The 13,980-nt window shown below is 40.5% G+C and overlaps 1 protein-coding gene across 1 annotated transcript in view; it reads left to right on the forward strand.

Annotated features, from left to right (window-relative positions):
• Positions 1–13,980, forward strand: part of ZNF521 (zinc finger protein 521) — a 209,859-nt gene that overhangs the window by 173,969 nt on the left and 21,910 nt on the right. Inside the window, exons 5-6 of the mRNA XM_010006904.1 lie at positions 4,128–4,259; positions 6,951–7,066. Of these exons, the coding sequence (XP_010005206.1) occupies positions 4,128–4,259; positions 6,951–7,066 (248 nt within the window). The remainder of the gene's footprint in view (positions 1–4,127; positions 4,260–6,950; positions 7,067–13,980) is intronic.

A 13,980-nucleotide genomic window follows, 5' to 3' on the forward strand; every position in this document is an offset into this window, starting at 1 on the left:
TTTTTTAAAGCTGTTCAGCCTTTTTTTTTTAACCTTTTTTTTTGTTACCTCCCCCCCCCCCCCCAAGAGCAAAGAGCAGCAGCTCTGTTCTGCAGGGAAGAAGAGCCTCCTGGACTGTATCTGATACTCCATTCCATTTCAGATTTATCCAAACTGGAAACTGAAAATGTGACATTTTCCCCAGCCCTTTATTTATTAATTATGTCATAGTTTGCACTTCATAGTGCCCTATAAAATTGTTTGCTAAACATGAAGAGCTAGATCGAGTCCAGCATGTAAACAGAGCCTTTTGCATCCTCTTTCCACATCTGGCACCTTTGCCAAGAGCTGCCACACCCTGGCTCTTTCATGCTGGTGGGAGATAAAATGTTGGCCGTGCTTTTAAATTCCCTATGGAGAGCAGAGCAGGGACAAAGGCTTGTTCCATCATCCTTTTGCAGTGCTGTGTGACCCAAGCAAGCAGGCAGTTGTGTGCCTGGACATGTTATCTTAAACCTTTTCAAAGGCAGATGGCAGTGATTCTGGGTCTTCTGTTTATGGCAGATAGTCCTGGACTCTTCTCCAGCTCCACTGTCCCAGTTGTATTACAAGTCTTAAGGGATATTAATTAGGTCAGACTATTAAAGTAGAAATTAAAAATTAACACCTCTTCTTTAGAGATGGGTAGTCTGAGAAACAGGCCATACTGTCATGCCCAAGGTGATAAGAGTAAGTGTTGGAGTTTGGAACAGAACCCAGCACTCCTGGCTCTTCTGCCAGTACTGTAACCTTATCTGTCTCCCTTAAATTTAAATCATGCTAGTCTCACATTCTTGAATTCAAGGACTGGAACCTTGCCCTTTGTTCCAAGGGTGTAGCAGAGAGCAGGAGATGTGCACGGAATGGGTGAAAAAGAGTGTGAGGGGAGGGATTTATAACTCCCTGAACAATGGGACTTAGGAAAAAAAAAATTATATTAGTTATACAAATGTAGTCATATTTTAATTATGGTCTTAAGAACTAGGAGACTAAAAACATTTCATTTTTAAGAGAAAGCTTAGATACTGCACAAATTGAAGTCTCTTGCCTGGGGAAGTTTGCTATCTGCCCTAGGCAAGTGGGTGAGGGGATTTTTCAAACCCTGTTTATAAGCCTTTAGGAAAAATCGGATTTGCAACATACAGTAATCAAAGCGGTTTTGATGTATGTGACCAGGAGATCCCCTTGGATCTGAGTAATATGGGAAATACAATAGGGTCACATTTAATGGGTACAGTTCTTCTTGAACAAGTACAAATACCGTGTAACTAAAATTAGTTTTGCTTCAGCATCAGGAGTGCATGCCTTTCTCCTTTCTTTTTCCTCATTAGCTAAGGTAATAGAAAGAGAAATAAGCTTTCTCAGTTTTATGTAGCTCCATATAAAAATTTTCTTTTTAGGAAGTCTTTCTTCCTTGGAATGTTTTAAGAACTCCCTGTTCAATGTTCCCATGCTCAAGAATCATTAGCGTGGTTCATTTACACTTTGCCAACAGTAACTCTATGATTTGAGGATTGGCATTGATTATCTTCACCTTGACATGTGGAAGATGCTGAGATGGAGCTCCCTTTGTCCTAATTGCTTTGACTGTGTGTATCAGCACAAACAGTTTGATGGAGAAACTTCACCCCACAGGTTTTCTAACCTGTAATGACCCTTTGTGGGGACATGCACCATTTTCAGAACTATCTGTTTGGTAATGACCATAGCAAGGATCAGGGTGTAGAAGAAGTTATCTGATCACATGTGGCAGTCTGTACATTCCTCATAACTGATTTGCAAGTTCAAGGAAGAAGAACCATGTATATAGGGTTTGTTGAACCTTCCTTCTCTTTTCAGTACACTGTTCTGCAGCTTTACCCACAGCTCTGGGTTGCTGCCAGTAGGGAGAGCATGTCTTACAGCCTGCCTTGCGGGATGCCACCGCCTCTCTGAGGTGTACAGGCTGCAGTGTGCTTTGACAGTGCTTACATGGGCCGTACCTACCTTCTCTCAGCAGCAGCAAAAGCAAAATGCACTGGAAGGGTTTCTGGTGCTGAAAGATCACAAATCCTGGGCCATTCTTGAGAATCCACTAAAATTTTCCCTACTAAGGAAAGTGTCAGCATAAATCTGATGGTATCTTCTGATGAGAAGGTGTCACCTACCCCTAATCTGCCCCTGGCAGTCTTTTGCAGAGTATGTTTAGCCAGTCATACCTTGACCACCAGTGTGACTTACTGGAGCTAGGCAGGATCATTGCTTTAATGAAGGATTGGGTAGAGGACAAAGGAGAGTCCGCAGTTAGGTGTGTGAGTGAGCAATGTTAAGCCATGTTTGTCTATACCCGAGGCACTACTCCAGTACACTGAAACTGGCAGGAAGAAAGGAGAGTGAAAAAAATGGCCACGTGCTATTCTGTCTGTCTTAAAAAGCCATAGTGGGATCCTCCAATACTCTTGCAGTCGCTGTGTAAAGGACTGAGTTTTACCATGTAAGGCAATGAAGGTACAGTACGTGTGAACATTATCAGAGCTAGCTGTTGAGTGGAGAGAGAGCTCCTGAGTTAAGGAATAATTTTGTGTAAAACTTCTTGCTTTGTTGGTTTTCCTTTGCCCCTTACCTTCTCATTATAAAGTGCTCTGACACCTTGTAGCAAACCGCACAATGGTAGTTTTCCGTAGTCCCACCTGCAGAATAACCACCACTACCTGGCTTTAAGGCCCACAAATTCTCACCCTTTACTAAAGATGCCATGACTTGCATGAAGGTTAATTTAGTTTTCAGGCTGAGGAGAGGTGAAAGCTGAGGGCTACCACAAACATTTTTCAATTCTAAGGATCATCCTGAGAGGACATACGGCTCCGCTTAGCTACACAAGCATCGCATCGTGACTTTCTTTACATTAGTGAGTAGGATTGTTGTGTGCAGTGTAAAACATTGTTTTTGCTGTCACCACTGGCTCTGCTGTCACCGTCGACATCCACTGCCAACCTCAAATGTCCATCAGTATGGCCACTAATGGCTGCAGGCATCGCTCAGTGGGCAGGAGGTAGGCAGCCTGCTATCTAGGTGTTCGGGGTGAGCACGGCACTCACCTAAATAACTCCTTTTCACCTCAGAAATGGTAGGGAGCTGTTCCAGTTGCCAAGCATTTTATTCCCACTTGATTTTTAATAATCAGATACAGTATTTACCTGTGAGATCAATGCTACTCGTGTAGCACACCGGTGACATACAGAAGGACCTTTTCTAAGCAGTGCTGTGGGAATTGCGGCCTCTGCAGCAGGGCTGGAAGCCACTTCTTACCTAGCAACTGTTTCTAAGTAGGACAGCTTTGACTGCCCTCATGGCGGAGTGGATGAATCCTGCAGCACCCTCAGGAAGGGAACCTGGTGCCAGGCACCAGCCGGCCTTCGGAGGACAATGGAAGGAAGCAGAGGAACAAGCGGTGGGGAACGGGAACGGTTTTAAAGCCGCAGGGCCTTGACGGGAAAGCTGCATCAGGAGACGCACAGGGACTTTTCTAAGCTGCTAAGAGGAGAAATGCAAATAAAGGGGAAAATCTAGGATTGTCAGAAAGGGAGTTGGGAAATCCTGTGGCTTGCAAAAGGTTTCAAATATGCCCCTGGGACTGGAAACATGGAGCAGGGTGATGTAAGGGTATAAACTACCCTCCCCTTTTGTGCTGGTTACAAGAAACTCCAGAGTCGGCCAGAGTGCCAAAAATGTGTGTATTCACAGTTCTTACCCATGGTAGATGGGATGATGTGTGATCTGCATTAAATTCCTCATGCACTGCTTTGCAAATGTACTTGGTTGTGATCATGTGACTGCTAAGAGGAGATGTTTCTGTTCCCACTCATCATTTTCTACTGAAGTCTAATGCTCTGCATTCTTCTTTGGTGGTAACCGTATGTGGAAAATCTGTGCTTTTAATGCCCAGCTAAGCTTTGTACATTCTGAAAACTACTAGGTAAGAGAACACTTCAGCAGCTGTAGGGCCTGAAGAACACCCAGTTTCCTGAGCTTCAGGAAACAAAAAGGCTCCTCAGTACATAGATCATGTTGGACATGCTCCCTGGTAAGGGCTGTGGTGAATTTCACTTTTCCTTTGATTCCTCCCACAGATGAAGGACTGAACCATGAATGCAAACTCTGCAATCAGACGTTTGACTCTCCTGCCAAGCTGCAGTGCCACCTGATAGAGCACAGCTTTGAAGGCATGGGGGGCACCTTCAAATGTCCAGTGTGCTTTACAGGTAGGAGGCAATCACTGCTTGTCCCAGTCATGCTCTTAGCTTGCATGTACAGAACTCCTCTTACAACTGTGTCATGTGCTGGGAACACTACATTTGTGCCCATTAGTAATATTGATTAAAAACCGTTTAGAAAGCTGAGCTTCTTGGAAGGTCAGACATCCATCTGTAAGAACTGCATTTCAGGCTCTTCCATCAGAAGTTTGAGTTTCTTGTGATTACAGAAGTGATAGTCTGTTATCTTCCACAATATCACCTTCATGTTCCAAACTTGCTGAGGTTAAAACTGCCCAAAAATTTGTCCTTTAAAGCTACACATGTTTAATCTAAAAGGATGTATCTGAGAACAAAAGTTGGCCCCACAGGCAAGGGCTGCTAGGCATAGCCTATCCAGCAATATTCACCCTTGATTGGGTAAGAAAGACCACTTGTGTGTGTTTGTTGGCTTGTGGTGAGAAGAAACACCCTTGTAATGTGCTTAAGAAAGCAAACCATGCTGTCTTGCCACAAGTCAAGTTCTGCTTTCCCCTGACACAAGTCCAAGCGTGGAATAATCCTCCCCAAGTCAGTGGTGTTATTCAGTAGTAAAACCCAAGTGAGAAAATAACTTGAGCCAGTAGGGCTAAGCACTCTAACGTTGGGGCCATAATGAGGAACAGAAAAATGCTGTTGTTGGAAATGAAAACACATTAAAAGGATGCCTACAGAGTGGTTGTGAGTTTTTTTTAAGACTTCTTAATAGAACATTTCATAAAATGATAACCTAAAACATAAGCGTTAATATGTAGCTTACATGCCTAATTTTGCTTTACAAGATGAAAATCAAAGATAATCACAAACATGACAAAACACACTTTGGGTATTCTTGCATCAGTGGCATGCTAATTCTGGAAGCCATTCAGGGTTTCTGTTCTACATTAATGGGAGTGGAGGACTTTCACTGATAGGCAAATAGACCCTGTAATACCTTCATTTTACTTCTCTTTGTTTGGCAGCTCCCCTCCCAATAAAACCTAAGTGCACACGGCAGAGGAAAATTAAAGTTGGATTTTTCATCTCTTAGATGCAGTGGCTGATGATGATTATTACCTTATTGTGTTCAGGTTTCACTCATTTCTGTGGGTTATAAAATAGAAAAAAAATACATAGTTCATCTTCACTGCACAGCTTGTCATAGAAATGTTTGAGTGTGGATAGTACTGCTGTAATCAGTTTGCCTGCTAGGCATCTGTGTTCAATAATTCCTTCAGCTAGGTGGTTTTGGGTTCTTTTTTTGTTAATTTTATTACTGATTCCACTAATTTTTCCCCTTGTCTTTGTGTACGCACTATGAGGTGATCTTTTTTTAGTGTAATGCCATGGGTCTTCGATTTCCAAGTCTGGGGGACTTGTAAATGCAATATAAATAAATAAATAAATAAATGAAGTTGCATCTGTAAGGAGTACCTGCTGATGGTTCTCCTGGTGAGCAAGATCCCTGATAAAATTAATCCTTTAATGTTTGAGCCAGTACCCTTGTAAAATGTGTTAAAGAGTATGGAGATAAGTCGATTCCAGTCTGTTTGAAACACTTTTTCCTTTTTGCTGATGGGGTAAATAGACACTGAGAGTAGACACATAAGCAATGGTGTTTTATTAGCAATATGCCATTAAATTATTTCAGCATGTGTTGCTAGAATATTAACAAGAAGTAAAAATCACTAATATAAGTTTTATATGGAAAATGGAATCTGATCTTATTTTTTCAGAGTAATGAGAAATGTGATTAAAATGTATGACTCAGAAGAACAATATTCTGATGCTTTTTGTTGCCTTGCAATTAGAATAATTTTAATGATTAGGAGTGGAGTCAAAGTCAAATGCCAGCATCTTTAATAAATCCTTTCCCTGCCTATACAGATTAATATTGTAGATGCAAACTTTTTTAGGTCACAGTGCACCAGGCATCCATCAGAAGTCAGTGCTGCCAACCCAAACACTGCCTCTGGCATATACAATTTAATTATTAATAGTATGTCTCCTAGGTAAACTGTTACACAGTCTTAGGGCCTTGTTTTGTAGTCATTAAAATTGAACATGTTTATATTATTGAAACCCTTGCATTCAGTGTGTAGGCAGAGTTGATCTTAAAGTATCCAAAGAGAATTTACCTGCAGTTCTGTTTCACATTTATAGACATTGCCCCAGTGTAGCTGTGGGATATAATTTTTAGTGTTAGCACATTTAAATACAGAGCTGTTTGTTAGCTTTAACTTTAGACACACAGGGTAAACAGGACTTTGGCATCTATGCTTTTCAGACCTGTTGGTGGCTAGGAAATAAGTTTTATGTGTGTTCAATCAAAGTGCAGCAAGCATAAAGAAACGACACTGAAGAGCAAATGGCATTTTAAAATTCTTTCAATCTTTGCTGGTTGCCCTGTTAGGGTCTCTTTTTTTTCATTGTTTTTGGTTGTGTTTTTTCTTTTAAATTAGGCATCTCTTTTAATGCATTCACTTTAGAAGAAGGATTGCACTTTTTAAACAAACAGTGTTTGTTGGTGGCCATTATAGCAATAGTGTAATGCGAAAGCAGAGTGCTCCAGCCTAATTTTACTTCTTGGAATTGCTGAGTGTTAATGGGAAATTGTTTATAAAAAACTCTTCGCTTGCAATATACAGTAATTAAAAGCTTGTTGTTTTTCTAAAATTCCAGTGTTTGTCCAAGCAAACAAGTTGCAGCAGCATATTTTCTCAGCCCATGGACAAGAGGACAAGATCTATGACTGCACACAGTGTCCACAGAAGTTCTTCTTCCAAACAGAGCTGCAGGTACCACATTTGTTACTTGGGTGTTAGAATTGCATTATGTATTTGATAGCTTAGTTCAAAGATTTACTTGGCATGACCTCTTCTGATACTTGCTCATTATCAGGATAGGGATGAGAGAAATGGCAGGTGATTCAACTGATGCTGCTTCAGAAAGGTGCTGGCTTAAAGCCACCTGGTACAGACCTGAATTCTGGGAGCAACCTTTGGATTCTTGCTGTGTAGGTTCTTGCAGCTCAAGATATTCTTGAGGAAAGAGAAGTAGGCATCTTATTTTTTTGTGTTTGCTCTTCATAAAACACATGAAATCCATAAAGCAGTTGTCACAAGCCAACGCCAGGAGCCTATCAAGTGTCAGGATGTTTTTGCGACTTCCCCTCCCAACTTGGAGGCGTGGGTTTGAATCCCACTTCTGACACCACAATGTGGTGGGAATGTGGGAAACTGTTCTAAACAAAATGCCTTTTAAAGCCAGCGAAGGCCTTCTGCTGATTATTCCCAGCTAATGGGAATGGAAATGGTAAATAAGTGTATTCTTTTTTCTCTAAATGTGAAAAGCTAAGCACTGAAGTAGGAGTGTAGGAATAGAGAGAGGAAGTAGAGAAAAATTACCTCGGTTTACCTGCTGGCCATTTCCCATAAAAACTGACACAGTGGGGAAAAAACCTAATATAGACAAATGCATGTTACATTTCTTCTGTGCTGTAGACAAGCTTGTGATTATACTGTTTTACTAATAACCAAAAGGACAAAGAGGAAGAAGTAAATGTTGAACAAAATCTAAAAACTGTTTTGGATGAAGGGGTTATTTACTATATATTAATAACTTGCAGTGCTTGTCTTGCAGTAAGAAGTGGTGGTGTGTTATTCCTGATATGATGTTAAACTTTTAGACAGGAGCAGATTATTTCTAAAGTTTACATTGAAGTATTAGGATGAGTTGACGTAGAAAAAAAATCAGAGTCTCTGATTGTTTATGGAGATGGAACAGGGAGAAGTATTTTGTACAGTCAGGCCTTTTCTACACTGTCCACCGTGTGATTTTTGTTTGGAATGATGAGACTTTTCAGCACTTTAGTTTTTTTCCATAGTTTTTTATAGCATGAGCCCCCATCTCTAAGTCCTTTGACTGAGGTGTCCGTAATTAATTTTGCTTTGAACAAGAGCTGGATTTCATCTCATCAGCAAAGGCAAAAGGCTAGTGAGGCAGATGTACACGTATGCCCATTTACTAGTTTGCTTGCTGGAAGTTTTACACTCTGAAAACCAGGTATTAATGTTTGGCATGAAGATCTGAATTATTTCTTTGGAGAAAAAGGAAATTAGAGTCTTTAAACTATGCAGTAATTCATTGAGTGAGAGACTGGGATTCATATCTATTGCACTGCATCTTCTCTTTCCTAATTTCTTTCTGCATGAAAACAATATGGAATAAAGCCTTTCTCATAGCCTTTCCTACCTCTTTCTTGGTGGATTGCTAGATCAAGGAAGCTCCTGTAGTACCTGTAGTACCATACCTGTAACACTCCAAGGTGCCTGTGCTGTATCTCTCTACTATTTTTAGTAGATCCAAATCTGTTTCACTTACTGTCCATAGCAGGTAGTGCATGCAAGGTCTGGCCTGAAGTGGAAGAGGAGAAAAAAGAAAAGAAAAGAAAAAGTTGAGCATCTAGAGAAAAAGTCAGTCATACCTAGTGATGGACAGGAAGAGGCAAGATTGAGTTTTGAAGTCAGAAAATGGTCTGGGTTGTGTAGAAAGTTATTGGACTTGTGGGGAAAATAAAGGAGAAACTAACTGGAACAAGGAAAGGTCAGAAACTAATTTTGTTGTATGTTTTCTTCACAGCATGGTTTTTGCAGAATAATTTTCTTTGGGTTTTTTTGGTCAAAATACCTATTGGGGGTTTTTGTAAAGTGTTTCTAATAAAATGAAACTGCTTTTTTAGGAAAAAATATTAAAATGTTTTTAGTTTACTGATTTTCACAAATTCTTTTGTTCATCACTGGTTCATCAAAATGAGAATGTAGGAAGAAGTATGGGTATCAGCAGTTTCAGGAAAGAGAAAAGAGAGGTTGTTAGAGAAGAAAGACCAAAAGGAAAAACAAACAAGCAAACAAAAACAAAAACAACAACCAAAAAACCCAAACATTAAAACAGTGCAAGCAGCAAGAAAGAAGATGCAGGTATGCAATATATCCATTATACAGAGATCCAGGTGTAGTTGTGACATGTGCCTCCTTACTAGTCTGTCTCCCATAAAAATACACTCCTGTGTCAAAATACATGAGTCCCAGGCAGCTGCCTTCAGCTTTTTTTTTTTTTTTTGTAATTAAAAAAACATGTTTTTCCTCTCAAAATTCATCCCTGGCCAAGAACCGAGGGCAAGATTTTGCTCTCTCCATCTAAGCCTGGTTTGTTAACACTTTAACATAACTGAGGCACCTGGCTTTCTAGTGAAGGGCACAAAAGGAGAGACAAATTATGCTCTATATTGGCTAGGTGACAATCAGTGTGTTGGTTGTTTCATGCTGCAGACCACATCTCCATACCCTTAGAGACAGCCTCTCTCTGGCTTATCTACACTTGCAAAAAGGAAAAGGTACTCATTTTCTTACTGGCTTAATTCATTATGTTTATTATTTTAATTAACTTAGGTAGCTCCACCCCAGTTGAGAATGCACAATGTTTAAAAAAATGTAGTACCATCCTGCCATTTGCATTTATTTGTTGTAATCACTAGCTTTCTGCTCTTACCTCCAATTTTCTAGCCCGACTGGTGAAAGGGCAGTAAAGCACTTAGGCAGAGCAGTAGGTACTGACCTCTGGAGTCTGCTTTTGCTGAAAATACATTGATCTCAAGCCTGCTCTCATTTAAAACCTGTTCTAGGAGGCATCGCTTTGTTCAGGCTACCAGCCAGCTTGAAGCAGTAGAATCTTTGGCGACTGGCCCCCGGCTTATATTTCTCTATCCCTTCACATTACCATGGTTTGTGTTGTGGCTTGCAGCATAACAGTGTATTTATTCCCTCTATCAGGAACAGTTCCCTGCTTTTAATTTAAACATGCATCTGAAGTGCATCTCCCATGCATGAGAGATGATAATCATCTCAGATTAGAAGCCATGGACTGCACTCCATGTCTGTAGGGCAGAGTAAGAACATGAACAAGATAGAGCACAGCAGAACACAATAGCATAGAAGCCGTATCCACACGTATAGTATAGCTGATAATTAAAGGGTATGAATTCAGAGATACAAAAAATAAATGTTTAACTTGCTGTTTGGCCCATTGCAATTCTTTGCTTAGCATTTTCTGACTTCTGTTCTAGGGACGTAGGAATCGACACGTACTCCATTCATCTCCCCTTGGAAAAGTTACTATCCCCTCATTACTAATGTTCTCAAAGCAAAACAACAAGTAGGACTCTCTTTAGAGGTTTCCATTATTTCACTAGAGACCCCTGTTAGGAATGGAAGACAATCCCATGAGAACACATTCTGGTGAGAACAGAGAGTAAATGACCAATCCTGAAAATCAAACCTGCAATGTATTACTCAAACTTTAAGTTGAAATAATGAGATTTTACAGGAATTTGCTCTTTGTTTTAAGATCATCTTCATAGCTCACCCTTCTCCCACCTTTGCCACTTCCTTTAAATGGCTTTGTGTTCCATAGCTTTTGAACCAGCATTACATCTTTGGAGATAGTGCCTCCAAAGAAGGGAAGCAAATGGAAACATTTTGTACCAGTTAGAAGTTTTAAGGTAGTTCTGAGGTGTGAATTTTAATACTTACATCTTCAAAAGGCTATGTCATGTATTTATGCTCTGCAGTGTTGAAATAGTGTGTATCTAAAATGTTTATTCTTTAGAATGGTAAGCTTTTAATCAGACACGCTTAATACAATAAGAACTTTTCAGAAATAGGCTTCTAACAATCTTTTAAATCAGAAATATATCCAATCTAGGTATCAGATAAGTAAACTGGTAGGTGTATTTATAGGGTGCCCAGATGTCTTTGAAAAGTTCAAGCTCTTCTAACTGAACACTTGGATTATGACCATACAGTTCTTTATGCAGAGTAGATAGAGCTAAAACAGTCTTCTCCATCCATTATCCATAATACTGAACTCTTACTTTGTAAGAAAGAAAGTTACTGTTACTTTAACTTCATATTGGATTTTCATTAAATTATTCTTAAGTAATGTGCCTATTAAAACTTCCCTTTCTTGTCCTCATGCCTGTTTCTTTTGCCTTCATCTTTGGACTTAGGTCTAGGTGTCTGAACTTGTGTTTATTCTTCCTTTGTCTCTGAGTAGCCATTCCTTTCCGATTTCGAGTCCTAGTGTCATTTCCATAGCCAATGCAACATACCGTGGTGTTTGTGGAGAGGAATGAGACACACTTGTCAGGTGTTACCCAGAGTGAATGGAATTAATTTACTTTTTCTTTAGATGTTGCTGGGTCAGAGAGCTACCAATATCCGGTAGAATTGCTGAATAATTGTACAGGTTTTATCAGTGTTTCATCAGTGATGATAGTTAGTTCTGAATATGATACTAGCCAAGATTACATGGCCTCTCAGGACCATTTCGCCCAGTACAAAAATTATATCTCTTTTTAGTGAATTACAGCATTAACTTAACATTTTGTGACTAATAATTAGTTGCCTCTGGGGTAGTTAAGTGTCCCCACTTTACAGACACGAAAACTAGGGCAAGAAATAATTAGATCAGGATTTACTTCCCATCCTGTTCAAAAGGGACCTGGCCGCAGTGATTCACGCCCTTGCTGCTTCCCGTCTGGACTCCATCAGTGCAAAATACCTGAGCATTGGGCCATCAGTCTGTAGGACATTCCAGTTAATACAGAGAGCTGCAGCATTCTTCTTCAGTAGCAACAGAAACCAGGAATGTATTCAGTCTACTCTCTTGCAATCTACACTGCCTTCCTACATGTTTCTGCAGTTGTGCCTAACACTCAGTCCTTAATATTCTTGGTGGACCAGATCCAGCACATCTCTGAAAAGTTCTTCGTGTTTGTTAACCACATGGCAGTTGACAGTCCTGCTTTGTGAGTGTTTTTATCAAAGAGCTGAAGGTTGTTTGCCCAGGAGCTAGAACTTGCTTACAGACCGGCCTGAGAGCATGGATCAGACTCACACAGTTAAGACCACAGCAGTTGAGTATTACCATGAACATCTTCAATTGCTTTTAAGAGTAGGGTGCACATAAAGGTTCCAAATGTTCCCTTATCTCATATAAACATGTACCTGCATGTGGATTTCTAAACCTTCCCCAAAACCCCAACCCACAACAACAGAGCTCTTCCAAAATGAAATACACAGTTCCTTCCCCAGGGAAAGGATGAAAGAAAGAACGAAGCACTCATAGCAGATGTTACTCATGTCACTTAAAACAGCAGGAGAACAATCTCAGCTCCCGGTACAAGCAGCTGAAGCAAAGCAGAGCAGAAGCAGCATAGAACAGTTTCCAGAAGTTTTATGTAGCTTTATGCGTGTCCCTCTCTGGATGTCCAGTTTTAACATTTTAGTGTCCCAAGGTTGGCACTATTGAAACAAATCTTCCAGTTATTTCCTCATTTCTTTAAGGGTTAAACTTTCCAAGGATCTCTTCATTGTAAAATGCTCCCAAAGATCTCAACATTTTAAAATGGCCTTTAAAATACCCTTGACCTGAGCTGGAGCAGAACCAAGCAAGGTCTAGGCTATTTCAAGAACTAAAAGACTTAACTGAGACCTTTAGTGCAGGCAGTAGCAGAGCTGGGATTCAAATACTGGATTTCCTCATTGGAAGGTCAGCTAGAGAAGACTGCTAACTAACCTGGATTGGGTTGTCTCCTTGTGGCAGAGGCCTTCTGGGGGCCAGCTGGGAGGCAGATGGGTGCAGAAACAGCATCAGCCATATCATCAGTGGCACCACTACCTCCATATAGCGTTGTTTTGACAAGGCCCCTAAAGTAGTTGAGTCTGTGTATCTCATGTTGGTCCTAACAGTGAGCCTTCCATGACAGCAGGGGAGACCATGAATAATTTATTCTCTACACAAAAACAGGGACAAAACTTTCAAACCTGCAGGTGAAGTTAGATTTTCAAGGATGTTTTCTTTACAAAGAAAAGGCCTCAAAACATTTTTTTAAGTGAAATTGGAGATTAGCTCCAGCATTTCTAGGTCCCCAAACTCTTAGGGTGAGGAGTGGAACATAGATACTGGCTTTCTAGGCCCCAAAGGCCAGGAGCCAGCAGGGAATAACTTTGTCAGCTCTTCTTAAAAAGAAGCCTACCTGAAATCCAATTAACAGTCAAAGCTTTAGGCCAACATTTTCAAACTCAATGGCCTATTTCTGAGAGGGTGCTGAGCACCTCCAGCTGTAGTTAAGGCCAGTGCAAGATGCCGGTGCTGAGTACATCAGGAAATCAGGTCATAAATGCCTGAAGTTAGGAACAGCATAGGTGCTGAGCAGCTATAGCCTGGTTTGAGGTTTCAGAAAAACACTTTTGATGCCTAAATACAGGTGCCACATTCAATAATGTTTGCCCTAGCCCTTAGCAGGCAATCAGGTTGCTGTTGTCAGAGCAAATGCCTAGGAGCCAGGAGAGATGGATTCAGTTCTGAGGTATGGTACTAACTTGCTTAACCATGCATCCTCGCCATCTCACGAGTGAGAATGATGATAATAATATGTGTGCCAGATATTAGGATTGTAATTAATGCTTATGTTTTGAGGGAACTAGATAGAGCTGTATGCATTGCAAGTATTAGTTCAAGTGCTCTTTCTCCTGGAGTCTTAGTGTGCTTTCTGTTTCAAATAGCTATATGGATATTAGCGTGCACCAATATGTGCACTGAGTATTTTTCCATATCTTCCAAGATTTTAAAAATTAAGGCTTGTGTTCTA

The sequence above is a fragment of the Chaetura pelagica genome, unplaced genomic scaffold, assembly GCF_000747805.2.
Source record: "Chaetura pelagica isolate M959 unplaced genomic scaffold, ChaPel_1.0 scaffold109, whole genome shotgun sequence".
Taxonomy (NCBI): domain Eukaryota; kingdom Metazoa; phylum Chordata; class Aves; order Apodiformes; family Apodidae; genus Chaetura; species Chaetura pelagica.